The sequence below is a fragment of the Phaethon aethereus genome (assembly GCF_964289735.1).
Source record: "Phaethon aethereus genome assembly, contig: HAP1_SCAFFOLD_666, whole genome shotgun sequence".
NCBI classification, from domain to species: domain Eukaryota; kingdom Metazoa; phylum Chordata; class Aves; order Phaethontiformes; family Phaethontidae; genus Phaethon; species Phaethon aethereus.
The window spans coordinates 1-19,272 of record NW_028114256.1 but is presented as its reverse complement, the minus strand read 5'-3'; the positions used below and the strand labels follow the sequence as shown (position 1 = coordinate 19,272).

The 19,272-nt window shown below is 49.0% G+C and overlaps 2 protein-coding genes across 2 annotated transcripts; one reads left to right on the top strand and one right to left on the bottom strand.

Moving 5' to 3' along the window:
- Nucleotides 1-5: 5 nt before the first annotated feature.
- On the top strand, nt 6-2,752 carry LOC309416150 (mitotic interactor and substrate of PLK1-like; the record flags this gene model as incomplete). The annotated part of the gene is made up of 4 exons (XM_082015727.1): nt 6-831; nt 1,716-1,927; nt 2,346-2,384; nt 2,666-2,752. Coding segments are annotated over 4 exons (1,164 nt in total), but the record flags the coding sequence as incomplete, so codon positions are not given.
- Nucleotides 2,753-6,759: 4,007 nt separating this feature from the next.
- LOC309416151 (uncharacterized protein) lies at nt 6,760-14,561 on the bottom strand (the record flags this gene model as incomplete). The annotated part of the gene is made up of 3 exons (XM_082015728.1): nt 6,760-7,607; nt 11,252-12,475; nt 14,549-14,561. 3 exons carry the CDS (start codon nt 14,559-14,561, stop codon nt 6,760-6,762), a joined length of 2,085 nt encoding a protein of 694 aa, XP_081871854.1.
- Between the last annotated feature and the right edge of the window lie 4,711 nt (nt 14,562-19,272).

The following is a 19,272-nucleotide window of genomic DNA, read 5'->3' as shown; positions in this document are numbered from 1 at the left end:
TGGTGGAGATCCAGACCAAGCCTCTCTTCTCCATGCACGCCTCTCCGGGCCCAGGCAGGAAAGGGAAGGACAAAGGCCGCGCTTCCCTTTATGTCCAGAGGGAAATCGAGCAGGAAACCAAGCGCGAGGAAGATCTGAAGAAGCAAGGGAGGCTGCTGGGGACGTACGACAAGGGGACGCAGCAGGAGCTGGAGGAGCGCAGGAGGGTGTTCGAGCAGCAGGAAACCCCCCCGCAGAAGCCCACCCCCACGAGGAAGGCAGATGAGCAGAGGAGCTGGGTTAATGAGTTTGCAGTGGAGCAGCCCACGAGCCACGGCCCCCGCCCCGCAGAAGACACCAGGGGTGGGAGAACCCTTCCCAGCCACGCAGTGAGCATCCCGCGCTTCCAGGCGTCCCAGCCGCGCTTCGCCGCCAGCGAGAAGAGCCGGGACCAGTCCCTGGTGTCCCAGCGTGTTTCCGCCAGCGCCAGCAAGTGGGGGAGTGAGGATTCACAGGGAGGAAGGCTTCCCGGCTCCACCCCAAGCCCCGCTGGCACGGCTGTCCTGCCCAGAGAGTATTTCTCCTTCTCTTTCTGGAAGCCCAAGGTCTCCTTCGTGGACGACATGGGGACGCAGAACCCGCTAAGGAGGGAGGACAGCCGGGAGGAGCAGTACAAGCTGAGGACCTGGAAGCCCCAGACCTCGGCGCTGATCGAGGAGGAGATCCGGAGCGACTTGCAGAGGGAAGAGGAGCTGCAGGAGCAGCGGCGGCGGCGGCAGCTGGTAGATGGCTGCTCCCTGGTCGGCAGCGACGGCTTTGCCCAGGAGGGCTCCCGCTCACGGCACAGCTCCGGTAAGGGGAGGAGAGGAATGGTGGGATGGGACAGGGCAGGGGTCAAACCCTGGGGCAGAGCTACCGCGGGCATCGCTCCTGCCCTCCCGTTCCTCGTGGCTCCGAGTCTCAGCAGGAGCCGTCAGAGGGGGCAGGAGTGGCACCACGAGGTGCCCGTCCCAAGGGACCTTCCCGTGCAGGCGGGCTTGGGAAGCCGTTGGGCAGCAAACCCTTACGGTGGCTGCCGTCCGCACGAGATGCCTCTCGCGGGCAGCAGCCAGAGGTGACCTGGGCTCTGTGAGGGGAAGAGCGGCCATGGCAGGGACCAAGGGGGACAGGGTTATGGGTGGAAAGCATCAAGTCCTGGCCTGGGAGAGCCTGGCTGCAGGTGAGGGGTCCAGGTTCCTCCCAGCAAGGATTTGCTGAGGTGCCTGTAAGGACCCCTGTGTGTTGGTAGCAAATTGTCCCTGGAGAAAGAATTCTCCTTGGACACTAGTTCTGTGGTCAGCAAGCAGAAGTGCTTGATGTGAAGTCCCTGGAGCCAGCTGGACCAGCCCAGCCTGTCAGGGAAGCAGATGCAGGGAACTGATGATGATGAGGAGGGATGGTCTCCACAAGAGCAGCACAGCTTTTGATTCTGAGAGCTGCTCAGATATTGATGACTTTGTGTCATACTATCACAGAAAACAGCGCTGGAAGGGCCCAGAAGCGCCCAGCTCATGCATTTCTGTTCCCTTGCTCCTGGCAATCCCCAGCTGGCACCCAGACAGGGGGTCCCAGCCATGTCCAAACCTGCTGGACCTGCAAGGAGGCTGGTCTGAGGCAGGAGCCTTGCTCCCCTGTGGGCACCCCAGCCCCGGGAGTGGTCCTGGTGTCCCTCACCCCCACGGCTCTTTCTCTTGAAGCTGCCTCAGGTGTCAGCAGCAGCTACTCGGTGCCCGGGTCTCCCATCTCCACTCGTGCCTCGCACCAGACGGGGGTCCTGGGGCTGGTGTCGTCCTTCACCCCGCTGAGAGTGGCCAGTCCTTCCCAGGGCAGCATGGAGACCCTCACCCCAGACTCGGCTCGTTCCAGCCCCTTCGAGGAGCGGAGGAGGAGGGTGAAGGAGGATGGAAAGGTGAATGCGCCTGCCCTGCCTGCACCGGGCAGCATACGGTTGGGGGCTGGAGCCTGGGAGAAGGCTGGTGGCTCTGGGGCCGAAGGCAGCCGTGCCCAGCTCCCACCTGGAGCTGGAGATCCAGCTGCTTGGCTCGGTGGAGACCCGGCAGTGGTGGCACCAGCAAGGTGCCATGCCGAGCCCCAAGGGCAGCACCCCACGGCTCAGGGGTGCCAGCACTGGGTGGGACTGCAGGGGAGCAGCAGCTTCCTCCTGGGGGCAGGTCCTGGCCTGAACTGTACCCCCGCTCTGGGGCACACGCTATCTCACCTCGCCCCCCCGCCCAGCAGCCTGACCCCCCATGCCCCGTACTGCCTGCCTCTGGATATTTCCCGGCAAGGGTGCTGTTATCTGAACCTTTTTTCCTCCCTTTTCACAGTACGCAGGCATTGAACCCGTTGACAAGATCAACACGGAGGTAAAGTCCCTGAGTCCTCGAAGGCTCTGCTTGTGCTGCCCCGACTCCTCACGCCCCTCGCTCCCCGGTCCTGGAAGCTGACGGGCTGGACGGGGGTCTCGGCTCCCGCAGGCCACGGGCACGCTCGGGTGGGCATCGCATTGGGCAGGTGTTGTGGGTGCCGTCAGGTGTGTGTAACCTGAAGGGAGGGGCTTCTGGCTGGGAGGGCAAGTCATGCAAAAAAGGTTGTTTATAAACAGATCTTCTTCATAAAAAGCTACCGCGCCTTCTGGGTTCTCTAGGTCGTGGAAAGCACCAGAGTGATTCGTCACAAGAGTGCCATGGCCCAGCGCTGGGAGGCAGGGCAGTATGTCAGGGACGACGACTGAGGGACCCCCGGGGCTGCGAGGGCTGGGGCCACCGGACTTTGCCGTGTACTTACCCTGCGTGGGATTGTCTGACACGTGATGGAAATACCTGACCAGTTCAGCTCCTGGTTATCACGAGAATCAGAGACTTGTACGCTGCAAATCGCGTCTGTTTTTAACATAACTGATGATCCTTCCAATGCATTAGATGTGCTCATTCGTTCCCCCTTCCCTTTGAGGTGAGGTAATACTTTCTTTTTTTTTAAGAGGGAAAAAATCGGATCACTTTCTTCTAATTACTTCTGCAAGGAGACAGCCAGATGAAATCATACGGTAATTTAACTTCTTTCTCATTGGAAGCTGTGTCTCTGGCTTACAAAAACGCTTTTATTTCTATAAGTGGTTTTAGGTGTTTAGGTACAAGATCAGGCATCACCTGGGAGGGTACCTGGCCTGATGCATACCTTTGGATCAGTATCGGCATCAAACTGGGAAATCAACGTTTCTGCTTCTCATGTGATCTACTGAGATGCAGTAATATACATATACATGTATATAAATGATGTTTATTTTTATTTTGCTAATTTATTAAAGAGTCATTGCTTTCCCTCATTCTTCCTGGCCGGTTTTGTCCGCCTGCTCTGCTGCTTCTGCCACCGGTGTTTCGAAGGAGCCTGGTGGCCGGGGGGGGGGGGGGGCTCCTACGGCTGCCGTGCTGGGGGAGCCGCCGGGACCCCGCAGCCCCGCTGCCCGCAGCCCCCTGCCCGCCCCGCTGCCCCGCCGTCGCTAGATGGCTCCCGGCGAGCGCGCAGGCAGCGCGAGCCCCGAGCACCCACGGGTGAGCGTGGGGCCGGGCGGCCCCGGGGCGGTGGCGCCCGGCCAAGGCAGGCCGAGCCCCGGGAGGCGGCGGCCGAGCCCCGGGCCGCGGCGCTGCCCGGCGGCGGGGGAGCGCTCCGCGCGGGCGGGGAAGCAGCCGGGTCTGCAGAAGCCTCCGGGCGGTCCCTCGTCCTGCGAAGCTCCGGACTGCGGGTCCCGCTCCGCCGATGGTGGCCCGGGGGGGCTGCCGTGGCTGCACGCCCCAGGCAGGGCTGGCGCCACCGGCCCTGCGCCCCGCCGGGGCCCGATCCGGGCAGCAGCCGCCGGGCCCCGCCGCGCGGGAGCCTCTGCCCCCGCCTCGTTCACGGCCTCGGTCGTGTTACTTTGCGTCGGCTCTGGGTCTCCGCCCTGACGAACCGTTTTTGCTGGCGATGCGAAGATAGAGAGCACGCGGGTAACGCTCCGATGATGCCCAGCGTTCCTCCCCTTCCCTCGAGCCCTGCAGTCACGGGGACCGGTGAGAAGCGAGGGCTGGGGCAGGAACACGGCAGCCCCCGTCCCCCTGGGGTGCGGGGGGCTCTCCGGCTGCCCAGGCGCTGGAGCGCGCTGGCCCGTCCGGCAGCCCTGCCATCCCCGCAGGCTGGAGGGCGTCCCGCTGACGAGCCAAGAGCATTCAGTCTCCCTTCTTGCAGGAAAAGATGTTCCTAGAAATCCTTTTCCACCAAATACATACACAATGCTTTTAAATAAAAAATAAACTTTTACAAGTATTTTCATCCTGAATTGTCATGAACATTCAACTCTTCGATCTCCCTCCTATTTTCTGTGGGAGGTTAACAAGACATCTTCTTGCTGATAAAGTGAGTCTGCTCTAACTGGACAGCACTAACACGCAAGACAAATGGGGGCTGGGATGCTGCTTTCCTTTCGCCCTTTTTTCAGACTCAGTGTCCCCACAAGTCCTCTGGCTGCCATCTTTGAAAAGCCCTAAGCCCTTTTTGCAGCCAACGCTGCTCCCAGCAAGAGCCTTGTATGGGTAATTTCCTGATTATAGGAAATGAGGTTTGCGGTTTGAGCTGCCGAACGTGCCCTGGGACAGTTACTCAGAATTTCTGATAATGCTACGTCCTTGCCTTTACGGAACGAAGCCGCTCTCTGGCTGGTCTCCATTACGAGCAGCTGTTAAACCCTTGACGGGCTCCAGTTCAGGATGTTCCACGGGACGCTACTCACTTGTGCGAAGTGCAATTAACTAGAACTCTAGCTTAAAAACATCGTAAGATGCAAATAAAGGGCTCCACAGGTTTCCTGGCGTGAAGCGGCAAGCGACCATCCCCAACGCGCGCGTGGCCTGGGGAAACGTGGGTCTGTCGGCGGTGGGGGGCCGCTCTCCCTCCCTTCAGGGCAAGACCCTCACCCATGGGCTTCCAGCACACGCAGCGCTGCCGGCTTCTGTTCCCTCGCGCCGTGCCCACTCGGCAAAACCCCTGAGCCGGCCCAGCCGCCCCAGCCCCGCTCATGGCTCAGCCCCGTAATCCCAGCCCCGTAATCCCAGCCCCGTAATCCCAGGTTGGGCGACAGGGAAAGGTGTGGGTGTGCCAGTGCTGCTGCAGGCAGCCTGGGGGGGGGATCCTGGTTTTGCTGGATAATCTGTTATTTCTGGGAGGTTTGCTTTCCGTCGCCCCTAACAGCATGTCGGGGGAAGCTGTTCGCCCACCCCCCGTTCTCTCTGCTCACTCTCATAGCCCCCCGAGAACTGGGAGGTGCTCTTGTGCTTGTGAGAGGGGCGAGGGAATGCTGCCGGCTGATTGTGCCACCTGATTTTTAAGGCAGCAGCCTTTCATTAACGAGCTTGGGGGTGTGGACTAAACAAATCGGCACAGAGGAAAGAAAAGCCTGATCTGGCCCTTATCCCCAGCTGGGGTGAGTAAAGCCTGGTCTGTAGGAAGGGGCTGGCTCTGGGCTGTTGGGTGTGGAGCTGTGTGTGTGGCAGGGCTTGGCTTGGGCCCTGACCATGTGCCGCTGTGGAGTTGTGATGCCGTCTATGCTTGACAGCAGGAGGAACGCTGTAAGATGTCCTCTAAGCATCTGATTAAGTGAGTTTGTCTTTGTTATGGCTCTTTAAACATCTATAAGTTATTTAGTGATATCAAACATTGCTTGAATGGGACCAATTCTGGCAAAGGCTTTAGCCACAAAGGTCTCATTAAGAAACCATGACCGTGGGCTCCATGGGATTTCAAACAGCCCAAATCCTCCTCAGGGTCAGCTCTGTAACGCTGAATAATGATGGGCAGAGCACGAGAAACGTGAGCATGAGAAGTGTGTGCGCTGGCGTTTCAGGAAACGGCTACCTGCTAGCTTGGGGTTGCTGGCTTCGCTTTTGTGGAACAGACAAACAGACCAGTCAAGCAGGACTGAGCAAAATGTTCTTTTATTAGATTATGTCAACAATTCAATGCAACAACTTGACTGGACTGTAAGACAACATATTGACTGAATAGTACCTGAACAGCTGAAAAAGCTTGACTACATCTACCAAAGTGCATTTATGTAGCTATATTTAGCACTCTGGGGAAAACACTTGCCACAAAACCTTTCAACGCTGTCAGCCATTTAAAATAACTTCTTAAAACACAGTCACAACTTCTTAAATCTACAAATCTTTCACTAAGATAAATGACATAAACTTGTTGAAAGCATTCCCATGAGATCTGGATTAGCAGTTGGCAAACATGGCATTTCATCATCCTCCCTCCATCCCAGAACTAACTCCTGTTACTTATCTTTTTAAGACAGGCTTATACTATAGAGTAAACGCTGTGTACAAGTGTCAGCTCCCTACATATGAGAGCAGCTTTAACTCCTAGCCAAGTTATTCAGCTACTGAGCCCTTTCCACGTTAACTATTTAATCATGTCATTAATAATACAGTAGAAAATTAACTTGTCTTGCAAATGTGAAACCTAAGATTCTCCTATTTATTTAACTTACTGAATTATCGATTCCAATAGAAAGAACTACAGAAGTTTCTCACTTAACCTGAAAGCTAAGGTGATGCAAATTTGTAGATGACTTATGTTCTAAGACTAAACTGAAGAGAAGGATGCTCTCCTCAACCTATACTAAATATTGCCACTTAAACCTTTCAAAGACTGCTTTCAAACATACTCCTATCAAAAAGTGGCACAGCAGAAACTAAATGGATACCTTTATTTCTTGGACTTCTTTACAGGTCCTTTGACTTGCTGGATAATAATTTTCAAGATCTTTTCCATTTTGGCTCTTGTCAGTGACTTTCTACAGTACCATATTTGGTCCCATATGGAGCACAGAGGCTTGGGAGCTAGATAAAGTGGATCGTAGTCATGAAGCATATCCAGTGGCCGCCTCTTAGCATACTCTTTATAATCTGTGACTGGACAGTTAACTGGATTGTCAGGCTTGGCAAAGAGCCGGGGACGCAACTGCCCTGTATTTACCTCTGCACTCAGATCGTCCCTCCACTCCAGGTACTCCAGCTCTCCCTCGTTCTTTTTTAGCACAAGCTGTCCCCAGTACAGATTGTGGCTCTGGCTGTGTGTACTTGCCCCAAACCCCCTAATGATATTTGTGAACATGAGGTGCAAAAAGCCCTGAGGGTGTGTCTTACTTAGAAGTCCCTTCTTACAAAGAGTTCCCACATCTTCATCTGTCAGGTTCTCCAAAATACTCCACTCCCCCTCTCTCTCTTTTTGAGATAGGTGCTGATGCTTTAGTTTCAAGGCTTCCTGAGATGCTCTGAATTCCAACCCTTTCACCACGCTGTACTCGTAGTTGTGATCCTTGAGGTATCTCTCTATGCTGCTCTGAAAGAAGTGCAAAGAACTGGCGGAAAAATCTGTGCCGTTCTGTTTCTTTGCAGAACTGTAGAACGAGGCCAGGTAATGATTGAGGTCTTCGGGTGGCAGCTTATAGATCTCACGTGTTTCTGAAGGGCAATGTAAAACCAGCCAGTCCTTGAAAATTTTTATATCACCAGCATTACGGTTTCTCTTTTTCTCCCACTTCTTCAACACATCTAAAAGATAAGACACAGCTTTGTGGACAGCAAGAGCTTACAAGGAGATCAGTGAAATATAAGGAGATGCAGAATAGTGTTCACCTTCCTTCTAAAAGTAATTCAGAGATTATGGGACTTTCACAAACCATCTCCTTTAAAGCTTTGGTTTAGGTTTGTGTCCTCAACAATCCAGCCAGCACCACCTGACAGCGCCAGCCTAGATGGGGAAAGGACTGCCTCCTTCCCCATTCTTTCTCACTTCGCTGGTGAATCTGCATACTGCCATGTAGGTAAACTTAAGGTATTCTTTCTTTTTGAATTATGTTTAAATGGGAGAGAACAAGTTCCTAATGAGATTTAATCGCTGAGTGTCACTGTGGGGTGCACATGGGGAAAGCATTGGCGCAAGTTCTATGTGCCTTCTCAGACAGCAATACAGGACTGGAGAGTGGAACCGTCACTGGTGGCCTGGCTTGACATTGAACTTCACCCTGGCTGGTTTTGGAGTTGACTCTCAGAGTGTGCTTGTAGGAACACACTCGTGGGACCAGCTGTGTAACCAGTGGCTGCAGTCCTGAGCCTGTGGTGCTGGCTATGAAGCCCAAGCAACCCCAAATGGACTTGATATACTTTAATCAATTTGCACCTACTCTGGCATATATTTTATGGTGACTGCAGGAGCCACACTCTGCTCTGTTAGATGGGAGCTGGCCTGTATGTGGATCTTGTGGTCTGCCTCAGGACTAAGTAGCATCCATTTCCTATGTTCAAAGTGTTGTACAAGGCATTATGCAAAATATATTTCAAAGCGTTCACCTTTACAAAAAGATCTCCAGAGCAAGAGACCTCTCACTGTGAAATAAAAACATTAACCAAAAGTTAGGGTTGTATAGCAAGGAAGAACAAAAAGATTAGCACAGGTGTATTATTTTTTAAAAGGATTGCCAAGATTCCAGTTGGGTTCTCTCTCAAGTTGCTATGGCAATACCACATCTACCTAGCTTGATGTAGCATGAGAAATTAATTCTTTGGATTGCTGAAAAGCTCCATCTGCTTGCCTGTGACTTTTCCAGGGCTGTAGAGGGGTATCGTTATAGACCCAACATCTAGAGATTTCCCTTCTTGCACCAAGTTATTTTGTACATGCTTAGCTATTATCTTAAAATGCTGTGGCCGGACTGAGGTGGAGTCTACTGATCCCTGTGCTGCTGTTTTGGGTTTTTTGCCTGTTTTGTTACTGATCTATGTGAAGAGATGAATGGGCTGTAAATCAATACATGCAGAGGCCTTGCTTGAGCCATAAGCCATTTATCTTGGCAGAAACGGCTACTGCACAGACACTCCCAGATGACTTCCTGGTCCCTTCTGATGCTATATGTTGTCAGTTACAAAAATAGTCAAATAATGTTCACAAACAACTGTGCCAGTTTGTGGGGTTGTGGCTCCATAAGGAATATGAATGTCTGTAACCCCAAGTCTATTCAGGAATACTGACAGTGCTTTAAGTGTAGACCCATTGTGCTACAGACAAACCCCAAAATACTGCTTCAGTAATCTCTCTCCTTTCGAAGGATGCTGTCTAGTCTCCTGCTCTGCAGAAACCTGCAGTTGGCTGTTGTTCTTTAATGTTATGGCTAGTTGAGATAGGTCATTATTTCAGCAGAGAAATACATATAAATGTCTGGTGCAGTGGGACAGGTATTTGGGGTGGGATGGGGGGCAACGTAGTTACAGCCCTGCCCTGCAGCTAGAGGGTTTTGGAGACACGGTCAGTCGGGAAGCATCCCGTGTGGACACAGGGCAGCGCCGCGGCAGCTCTGCCATGGACAAGGTGCCTGGCGTGCCACAGACAAGGCTGTCGGGCTGGACTGTGACTGTGGGAAGAGAACAGGTTTCGGGAAATATGACGAGCTGAGGTGCTTGAGCGTGTCCAAAGAAGGGCAACGAAGCTGGTGAGAGGTCTGGAGCACAAGTCTTATGGGGAGCAGCTGAGGGAACTGGGGTTGTTTAGTCTGGAGAAGAGGAGGCTGAGGGGAGCCCTCATCGCTCTCTACAACTACCTGAAAGGGGGTTGTGGTGAGGTGGGTGTTGGTCTCTTCTCCCAACTAACTAGTGATAGGATGAGAGGAAATGGCCTCAAGTTGTGTCAGGGGAGGTTTAGATTGGATAGTGGGAAAAATTTCTTCACCGAGAGGGTGGTCAAGCATTGGAACAGGCTGCCCAGGGAGGTGGTGGAGTCACCATCTCTGGAAGTGTTCAAAAAACGTGTGGATGTGGCGCTTCAGGACATGGTTTAGGGGACATGGTGGCGCTGGATTAATGGTTGGGCTTGATGATCTTGAAGTTCCTTCCCAACCTTAGTGATTCTGTGACATGGGATTCCCGTACTGAGCACGTGGAAGTGAGACACGTGCTGTCGGGGGCTTCTTCTCGGTTAGACGGAGCCAAGGCATTAAGCCACTGGGTGGAAAAGAGATACTCTTGCTCTTTGAATTAAGTTTTGAAAATTTGCCTCAATGTTTACACCTTGATACTAGTAGACAAAAACATAAACTGACTAGACAGCAGTTTACTTAGAATTAATGTGAAACAGCACCTACAGGCACTGAAATCATTATAGATGCTAATTTTGTGGCTTTACTATAACATCTTTAAAAACCTGGACATTTGCATTTTATTTGAGGTGTTTAATCATAATGTACCTGACATTAAGGCTCCAGTGTATTATACACAACTACCCTAAAATATGATAATTTGTTAAATGAATGAAATCGATTTCATTGATGGCTTCCCCACTACTTGCAAAAGACTAGCATAATTTTGATAATGTCCACACACTCTGTCGCTTGTTCCTTGTGCAGACAGTGTCTGTCTTACAGCAGGATTAAAATAGCTGCAAGCTAGGCTTCTAAAATCTTTGTCAAACAGCATATTCTTATGATGCGGAATCATTTAAAATATGCTCTGCACGTGGCTTGACCTTGGTATTGAAAGTTCCCTGGTAAGCAGTGTTATCTTGCAAGTTAAAGTTTAAGCAATTGTAACTCTACCCACTCTGGTAGGATTCCAAGGACAGTACGTATGAAAATCTTAAAATTCTTAAAAGTACTACAGCAGTTTGTTTGGCTTATGTAATTTAATATGCAGGATTGAAACTTTGCTCCCATTGCAATCTCTGGGATTTTTGCCATTGACTTTGGTGCAGTCAGAGTTTCAGCCACAATTTCTCTGTTTCCCTGCTTTAAGAAGTTACTTCCTCTTGTCGTCTTCTCTTGAGACCTGAGTTCCCATCTCTGGCTCCCGTTTCTCACAGGGACTCTCTCTTAACTACAGCCAACATAATATGTGGTGATACTAAGTAAAATGAAAACACAAAGTATTCAAACTGGGTAGTTAAGGCTGGGCCACAGCCAAATACGCATTTGGGTACCTTAGTGAATGGCATTATCTACTCAAGTGCTGATTGCTTAAGGTAGGAACATTTTTAGTCCCTTCTAGTAAAAACAGTGTGCCCCAAATCACAGACATTTACTTAAGTGCTACAATACAGATTTTGGCAGCTATATGAACTCGCCTTCCTTTAATATTTTGGGAAAGTGATTAATAGAACGCCCCCACACACCCACAAGCCCTTCCAGGAATAAAACTCCAGATTCTCTTACTTTTGTTTGAAGATGCAGGTGGATGGTCTGCATTCTTGCTCTCTGGACTCAGTAAGGCTGAAAGAAGAGGTGCGTGCCCAGATCCCGATGGTTCACTCCCCTTAGTAGGGTTTTCAGTAACGATCCCAGTTAAGCCTATTCCTGGTGTGCCATGCTTAGGAGGACTCAGCTGGATTTGCTGCTGGACATCTACAGTGGCTTCAAACTCAAAGAATGTTACAGAAGCAGGTGACTCAAGTTGGGCCTTTGCTTCAATGTTGGAGACAGGAACAGATTTTAAATGTTCTTTTGGTATTGCTGACCCAGAGGAATTTCTTGCTTTAGAAGCTTCAGTTATGAACCCTGCAGGATTAAGAGGACCCAACCTCAAGAAGCTGCTGTCCAGGCTCTCTTGATTGCTGACGGGGGATTTTAGAATGCAGGCAAGAGTTAGGGGTGGTTTTCCTGTGGGGGCAAAGCCAGATGTTTGGGTGGCTGTTGGCTTGTTAAGTGTGATCTTCTGACTGCGACACATTTGCAGATCTACCTCAGCAGTTACACCTTCAATTGGTGATTCTGACAGAATATTCCGGTAGATTCTGTCTCCTTGGTTGTCTTCATCTGATATACACTGTTCTTCATCAGAGATGATTTGTAGATCTTCGTTGCTTTCTAGCTTCACCTTATGTCTGTCAGTTTTGACTTCATCACCAGATATTGACAAATGCTGCTCTGCTGCAAAGCATGATTTCATGGATTTGCTATTTCTTTTATTTTCTCTAGGTGATGGTTTATTATGTATTATGTAGACTGTGTCATCTTTCTGCTGAGTGACCGCTGGAGATCTGCTACATGACCCTGTGTTAACAGCATCTGCTTTAGCCCTCTCAAAAGATGGGGTCATCCTGAACCTCTTTTCATCTAAATCAGCTTCCCTTGATGAAGCCTCAGAAGATACTAACCTCTTTCTCTTTTCGGCAGCTTCATTCTCTTCTCTGCTTCCTATGTGTAATTTTCCACACTGCCAGCGATACGCATGTCCAACTCCACACATCCACAGAACAGAATTGCCCTTGCTAGGATGACCCATGTTCTGCACAATTTCCAGGGCTGGGATTTGATTGCATATGGTCCCATGAGTGTGTGCCCAGGTCACAAGATTGGAGAGATCCATGTGAAGTGAACTGGCATCACTGCACCTTCTATCACCAACGCTCTCATTCTGTAAAAACGTGTTGGAGATAACTTAAGTGAAAGAGGATGTGCGTAAAATAGCAGCCCTGGGGACTGTTTCTAGCCCTATCTCCATAGTGCAATAACTGTAGATCAGTGATTCCTCCCATGATTCTTTTTAAAAAGCAATTTGTTCATTCTTTAAAATTCAAATAATAAAATTCAAATAAATAAATTTGTCCACTTTGAAGACCTGGAGGGTAGTTTGTGGGCGTGGTCCTAGAATGATGAATTTATAAATGATATAATGAATAAGTGATATAATTTACACATACCTATGGGCTCTGAGTCCTGATCAAGTAGCTCAACTTAAGAATTTATCATACCTCAGCTGAGCTACAGCAGCTGTTCATGTGCGTGTTCTATACCCACAGCACAACTGAGATTAACAGTCTCACTGAACCACCACAGCTCGGCTAACAGAAGGGTAACTTGCTGAAGTGTAGCACTCTGTTTGCAAGTCCGAGTCCTGTGATCCAAGCAAGCTTGTACCCATGGACAATTCCCTATGTGCTTATGGAAAATAACAAGGGAAAGTGTCAGGAATCAGCTTCTCGGTCTCCCACCTCCCCATGGCCAACAGGGCTGACACTGTCAAAATGATAGCACTGTTTGGCTCAAAGGGAAATTAGATCTATGAAGAAGTGGTTTGTGGGATGCTTTTCAGAAACTAGAAAATGGACCTTGCATACACATATCTAAAACTTGTTTTAAAAAAATCTTAAATTTTTAATGCTATACTTGATTGTGTTAGAAACAATTGTCTATGGTATCATTTATGCTATAAAAGAATACTCACCATGCTGCTGTTTTCTATTTCACTGAGCCTTCTCTCGGGTGGAGCTCACTAAGTGACTGTTTGGATATTCTTCCTTTCTCTCTCAGAACCTAAAATAATCATAATACGTGTGTGTCTATACGTGTGTGTGGACGTATATGTATTTAAAAAAAAAAATTGGCTAGCAGATGCAACTAAATTTTTTCAATGCTCAGTCCAAAATAAATGCTACTACAGAACATGTGCCTTCATTTAAGGTGAGCTCCCATCCAGCTTGAATGAACTATATATAGAAAGTTTGACTTGTGTAAATATTTGCAGGATTAGCCTCTACAGCATACCAATCAAAGCTGAAACAAAATATAAATATTGAAAATAGAATTTTAAAAAACAGACTCTGCGAGATGTTCCTTTCAGCGCTGACACTTTGAACACAGGCTGTGGTTAGCAATCTTCTCCAAATAGAGTAAACTGCAGAAACATAAGTACCAGAAATAGTGAAGCTAGTTCAGATTCTGACATTATCTGACTTTTTAAATAGTAAAAAGAAGAGGAAGTTCCCCAACTAAAGAGTTATTTGCATATGTAACTCATATTTACTAGAGATCAAATCTGAAATTCTCCCATATGTTCTGCGTAGTAGTCTAGAAAGTTGTCATCATTTCTGTGTAACAGGCTGGAGAAAAACAACCGGTCACATAACTTATTGTCACCATACACATTGTGAGAGAGCCAAGCAGCCTTATGATGCTATGTGACTGATACCACATGCTTTAAGAGTTCATATGGGCAGTCTTTGCTCCAGGTATCTTAGCCTATTATTAATTAAAAGCTTTGCATTTAGTGGTGGTACTTTGCATTTAGTGCCAGACTGAAAATACTGGACACAGGAATCTTGTCTAAACTGGTTCTTTGAGCAGCTCTGGCCTAAATGTGACACAGCTTTGTGGTGAGAACAGGCCCTTGCTAGCTTTGAAGGTGAGCACGCACGTGCAGACAGCCAGCACACTGCGAGCACACATCCTCACCAGGTACATGAGCTCGAGCCTCCAGGCCTCCTGCTCCGCACGCTCCTATTCTCAGAGCAAGCTGTGGAAGATGGGAGATGCCTATCCCGGCTGACAGATGTAGGGCTGCTCTGTAATCTGTGAATGTGGTGTTTGTCTACAGGGATTTATTTCAGGAGTATGCTAGTTAAACTGAGGGAAAGCCTGTCAGTGCACAGGCAAGAAACTGCCGTACTGCAGAAGCCCTGTTGTGTGCCAGCATCCGAGGCAGAGGCTGCGCCCGCTGCCTTTAGTGCTTACCTCCACCGGCCATGCTTGCTGGCCCCGCGTGAGGTGGCAGGGCGAGGAGGGACCTGGTGAGGCTGAGGAGCCCTGCCTGGAGGAAGGGAAGTGAGAGAGTGACTGCTCGGGCTTCCCAGGGGTGGCCGCCAGCTCCGTGCGCAGGGTGAAGCGTGGCAGCTGCTGTGGGGCTTGGCCAGCATCTGTGACATGAGGTGGGGATGTAGAAACCATGTGGTGGAAGGCCTTTACCCTCTCCAGCCTGGCACCAGGGTGGGATCACCTGGGGTCCCCCAAGCTGCCTGCCCTAACCCAAAGCCCCTGACTGCCAGCAGGGCCAGCCTGAGGCTGAGGGGTACCTGAAGGAGCCTGGCTGGCTGTGGGTGGGGGCGGCTGCCTGCCCCTTTCCATACCTCCATCCTCACCATCTGGCAGCAGAGGCTCCCAGAGCAGGGTTGAGACCAACCAAGCCCAAACAAGACCCAGTGATGGTGAAAATGCCGCTTGGCCCAGCTCCCGCACTGAGGAGGAGCCCTCTGGAAGGGTGTTCACACGTGCCCTGAGCTCTCAGCTCCAAACCTGCAGGAACCGAGGGGCAGCAGAGTCCCTGGCCAGGCACTTACCCACCTGCTTAATTTTCAGTGAATGCTTTGACCTGCTGATGCCAAAGCTAAACGTGCTTTGCTGGATGCGAAGCCTAAGTGAGCAAGCATGCAAAATCTCTGGGTAAAAGTTTAATTGTTCCAAGCAGGAAGGGGAAAAAACAAAAAGCCATGGAAGCAGCGTGGGCTTCCAAGCTGCCCAGCACCAGGGAGCCTGTCTGTGGCCGGAGCGAGGCGGGGGTAATGACTACAATGACAAACACCCTCAGACAATTAACGAGTGTTTGGTAGGTAGGCAAAGCTCAACCCAAAGAGGAAAGGAAACAAACAAAAGCAAAGCATATGAGAAAAGCCCTCTCTAACCTCAGGAGACAGGTCAGGGAACTAAATGTTCCTTTCAAAGAGAAAAGCACAGGTCAAATCTCTTGCAGCACATCAGTTGCACTTCCCGATGGGGAACCAACAGTAGGCATCGGAACCACTCTCGTTTTGGGGGCGAAACTGCCGCATGGCAGCACAGCTCTGGACGGCCCTTCTGCATTTACGTTAGTATCAATCCATATGTTCCTTCTTATGGCTTTCTAATGATAGCATGGATAATTTTAGAATGCTTTGCTGTTTGCATATGCTAGCTTGTGAAACATGCAGAGCTAGGATTTTCAAAGTACTTTCTAACTGAAATCTGCTGCTTGCTTTAAACAAAAAACAGACCAAAAAACCCTGTTTTAAAGCAGCAAATGCATTTTGAGCTCTTGACTTCTGTTAATCTAGGCATTGTGTAGGACCCACTGCCAGCGTGATCTCACTCCTAATGAATCTTAGAAAACAGGGTTGGAAGTCACCTCAAATGGCCATTTTAGCTGTCCTCATTCCTCAAAGAACAATGAGCTCTGCCCAAACTTCTCCTCAGAGGTGTTCGTTTAACCTGTCTTCAAACTTTCCAAGGAGAGTGAAGTCACAACCTGGGCCTCAGAAAGCTGAATGTAAACTTATGGGAGAACCTTTTTACCCCTTCTGAAATCAAGAGAGAGTTTTATGTTCAAGTTCAACCTGTGGAATTCCTCCCTAAAGGGCTGCGCTGCTTGGACAAACTAAAAGGAACTTTCACTCCAATAATTTGGTGCTTACAGTTAGTGTGGGAAAAGGTAATAGAAACGGAAGCTCTGCATGGTCATACGGCCATGAAATTACTGACTTGGCAGATGAACATCTTGATTTCTATCACAGGCATCTTTAAATGGAATGCTTTTATCTCTCCTTATCTCCAAGCACATGTCTTCCTTTTCCTGATATCTTTGAAAAAAGCGCCTTTTTTCTCTAGATACTTAGCTCCAAATAAAGGCTCTGGTAATCATCTAAGGATACTTCTTCAGCCCACTCCTGCTCTCATATTTACATCAGTTGAAAGTACCTCCAAAGAAACTGTGAAGTGGAATGAGTCTGAATTTACAGTTACAAATGAGCGGAAAAAAATTAAGTATGTATTTACCCACGAAGGCTGAACTGACATACTTCTCATCTCTTCAATTACAAAAATCCATCTTGATCGTTGCCACAATTTTTACCTGCTTCCAACAAAACCAGGACCCCTGTGGAGGAGGGTTCTGGGGTTGGGGTTTGGGGGTTGAGTTCTGTTTTGAAACCTTGTGTCTGGTTCAGTATCTGCATGGCTGTGAGTGATGCAGTGTTTTAATTATCTTTCCAGGAGAGGCTCCCATCTGATAATGGCCACTGTGTATGCAGGACCCACACCTTTATGCAGAAAAACAGGACATTCCAAAGCTGTACGGTAAATGTTTTCTTTTATTTTTTTTTAACCCATAGGGAATTTAGTGCACTAATATAACCTATAGTTAAGTGAATTCATGCTCACTAGAGGGGAAAAAAGTTTAAAAAAAATCTACAAGAATTTGCTTTCTCACGCATCTTATCTACATAGTAAGTTTTCAAAATGTCAGCGCTGTATATAGTTATTTTACCTCAGTATTCAAAAAAAGTGGCCAAGTAATTTCAAAGAAGTCTACAGCATTTCAGTGGAACTCTTAAGGCTGAGTAAAAGCATTGAAATGCTTACTCTGTTTTAAGACTTTCCTGTCTCTAGCCTTTGCGGGGGGGGAAACATACTCAGCACTTTCTGAAAATGATTCTCTTGTAAGGTCTGTCAAACACAGGTACCTGGAGCCACCTGGGAATGTAAACATCTACATCTTACACTCCTTACATTTCAGTGGGCTTTGTGCAGCATTATGGTATGCTGAAGGTTCTCTGAAATGCTCTGTGACACACACAGGCTTATGCAAGCAGGATAACTACAGAAAGACACTAATTGTAGAGGCACTGAAAGCCCTTTAACCACTTTGTTCCCGGCCCTCACCCTGTAATAGTCCTAGTTAAGTTTCTCTTAAGTCTTGTAACATCTACTTCACAGACTAGAAACCTGAGGCACGCACAAAGCAAGTAAATATGAGAGCTTTGGCTTTTCAGCTCCAGATAAGACAGTGCAGGAAACTGGAACGCTCCCAGCAGGAAAACAACAGGATACAGCGCACCAGTTCTTAAACTTGACTCCTGCCCCCTTCCCCCGGCATGGATTGTGTGCTCCTGCTCACTTGAGAAACACTTACTGGAGGCGGAGGGACACGGGACAGCTGTAAAATACACATCTAGGAGGGGGTGTACCACCAGAGAGCTGCCAGGAGTGGAGTGACAGACACTGACGGGGGATGTGTTGTCGGGGGCAGGAATGGGATGACGCTGTACTTAAACACATCTGGTTGCAAGACGGGAGTTGAGAGCGGAGCAGAAGTCGCTCATGGCTGCCAAAAATCATTGAGCTTGTCCCACCGCTTCTCAGCAAGGGCCTTTGGGGTGGATTAATCATTTCCCAGCACATCGTTTTTCCTGTTCTCTGCCATGTTTGTTTCTCTCCTCCCCCTCCCCTGTACAAGAGCCTGCTCAGCACCTCTTCAGCTGTCTTCCTGCTTCACCATGTCCTTCCACCAGTACCTCCTGCCTCACTTGCAGAAATGCAATTCCCAAGATACATTCTGTACTCGCTACAGGGCAGCATTCCTCCATTTTGAGAGATGCTCCCAGCAAGTAATATCCAGCATATCTGATGGAGGGCAGGGTCTAATTGCATGCACCAGCTCTGAGTGAGAGAGGAGAGACTGCTGTTAAATATTAGCCTACAGCACCACATTCCTTAAACAAGAGCGTTTTTGTTCAAAGAATTGGACACAATTTTTTTCATGAGTCCTAATTATCTCTTCTCTTGAGGGTCTGCGTTACAGAGCTGCTGTCCTTGTAACGTAACTGTGAGCTCTTAATCAAGTCTTCTTAAAGGAGCTAATAAAAGCTGCAGCCAAGCTGGCAAAGGATTGCCTGGTCCAACAAACAGTAATCAACCACTAAAAACAGCTGTAGTAAAGGAAAAAAAAAAAAATTTAAACCCATGAATTTCTATAAATAGGTCGTAGTACTTTATTTCCCCAGGAAGAAGTGGGAAAGCTGAAATAAGCAAAGGGCAAATCTGTTACTTGGGCAGAAAATGCAGCAACGTCAATAATCATCGTGTTGAGTTACCCTGTTACCGCTGCCATTTGCGAGCAGCTTCTCACTTAGGGTTAGTGCTGCCAGGGGAGACCGGGCCATTATTTTCCGTAAAAATTCTATGTGCAGGCTGTTTTACTTTTCCTGGGATTTTTTATTTTCAGTCCTGTCTACAGATGAGTAAATTGTATCAGCACAGAACTGTGAGAACTTCCTTTGTTCCCCAGCAGCCGTTTGTATTAAAATTACCTTCTTTCACTTAATTAATGGAAGAAGATGTCTGCCGGCAAGAAGGCACTTGTAGGAGCGTTTGCTACTTTTTTAATTGCTTCTCTCGCTATTTGCGGTATTTTTCATAAAGCACAAGCTTCACCAGTCATGGGATAACATCACCGTCTTCTACGAGAACGATTGCTTTTAATCCTCGCTGTTTCGTAGAGCTTGACGGCAACAGGCTCAAAAAACAGACGGGAATGATGTCAAACTTGGACGCTTTTCCCTTTGCTTTTTCCTACGGCCTGGCCCCGAGGGCTGCAGCTCGCCGCCCTCGGCTGTGGGAGCCGGCAGCCCGTCGCTCGGCCGGTCCCCGGC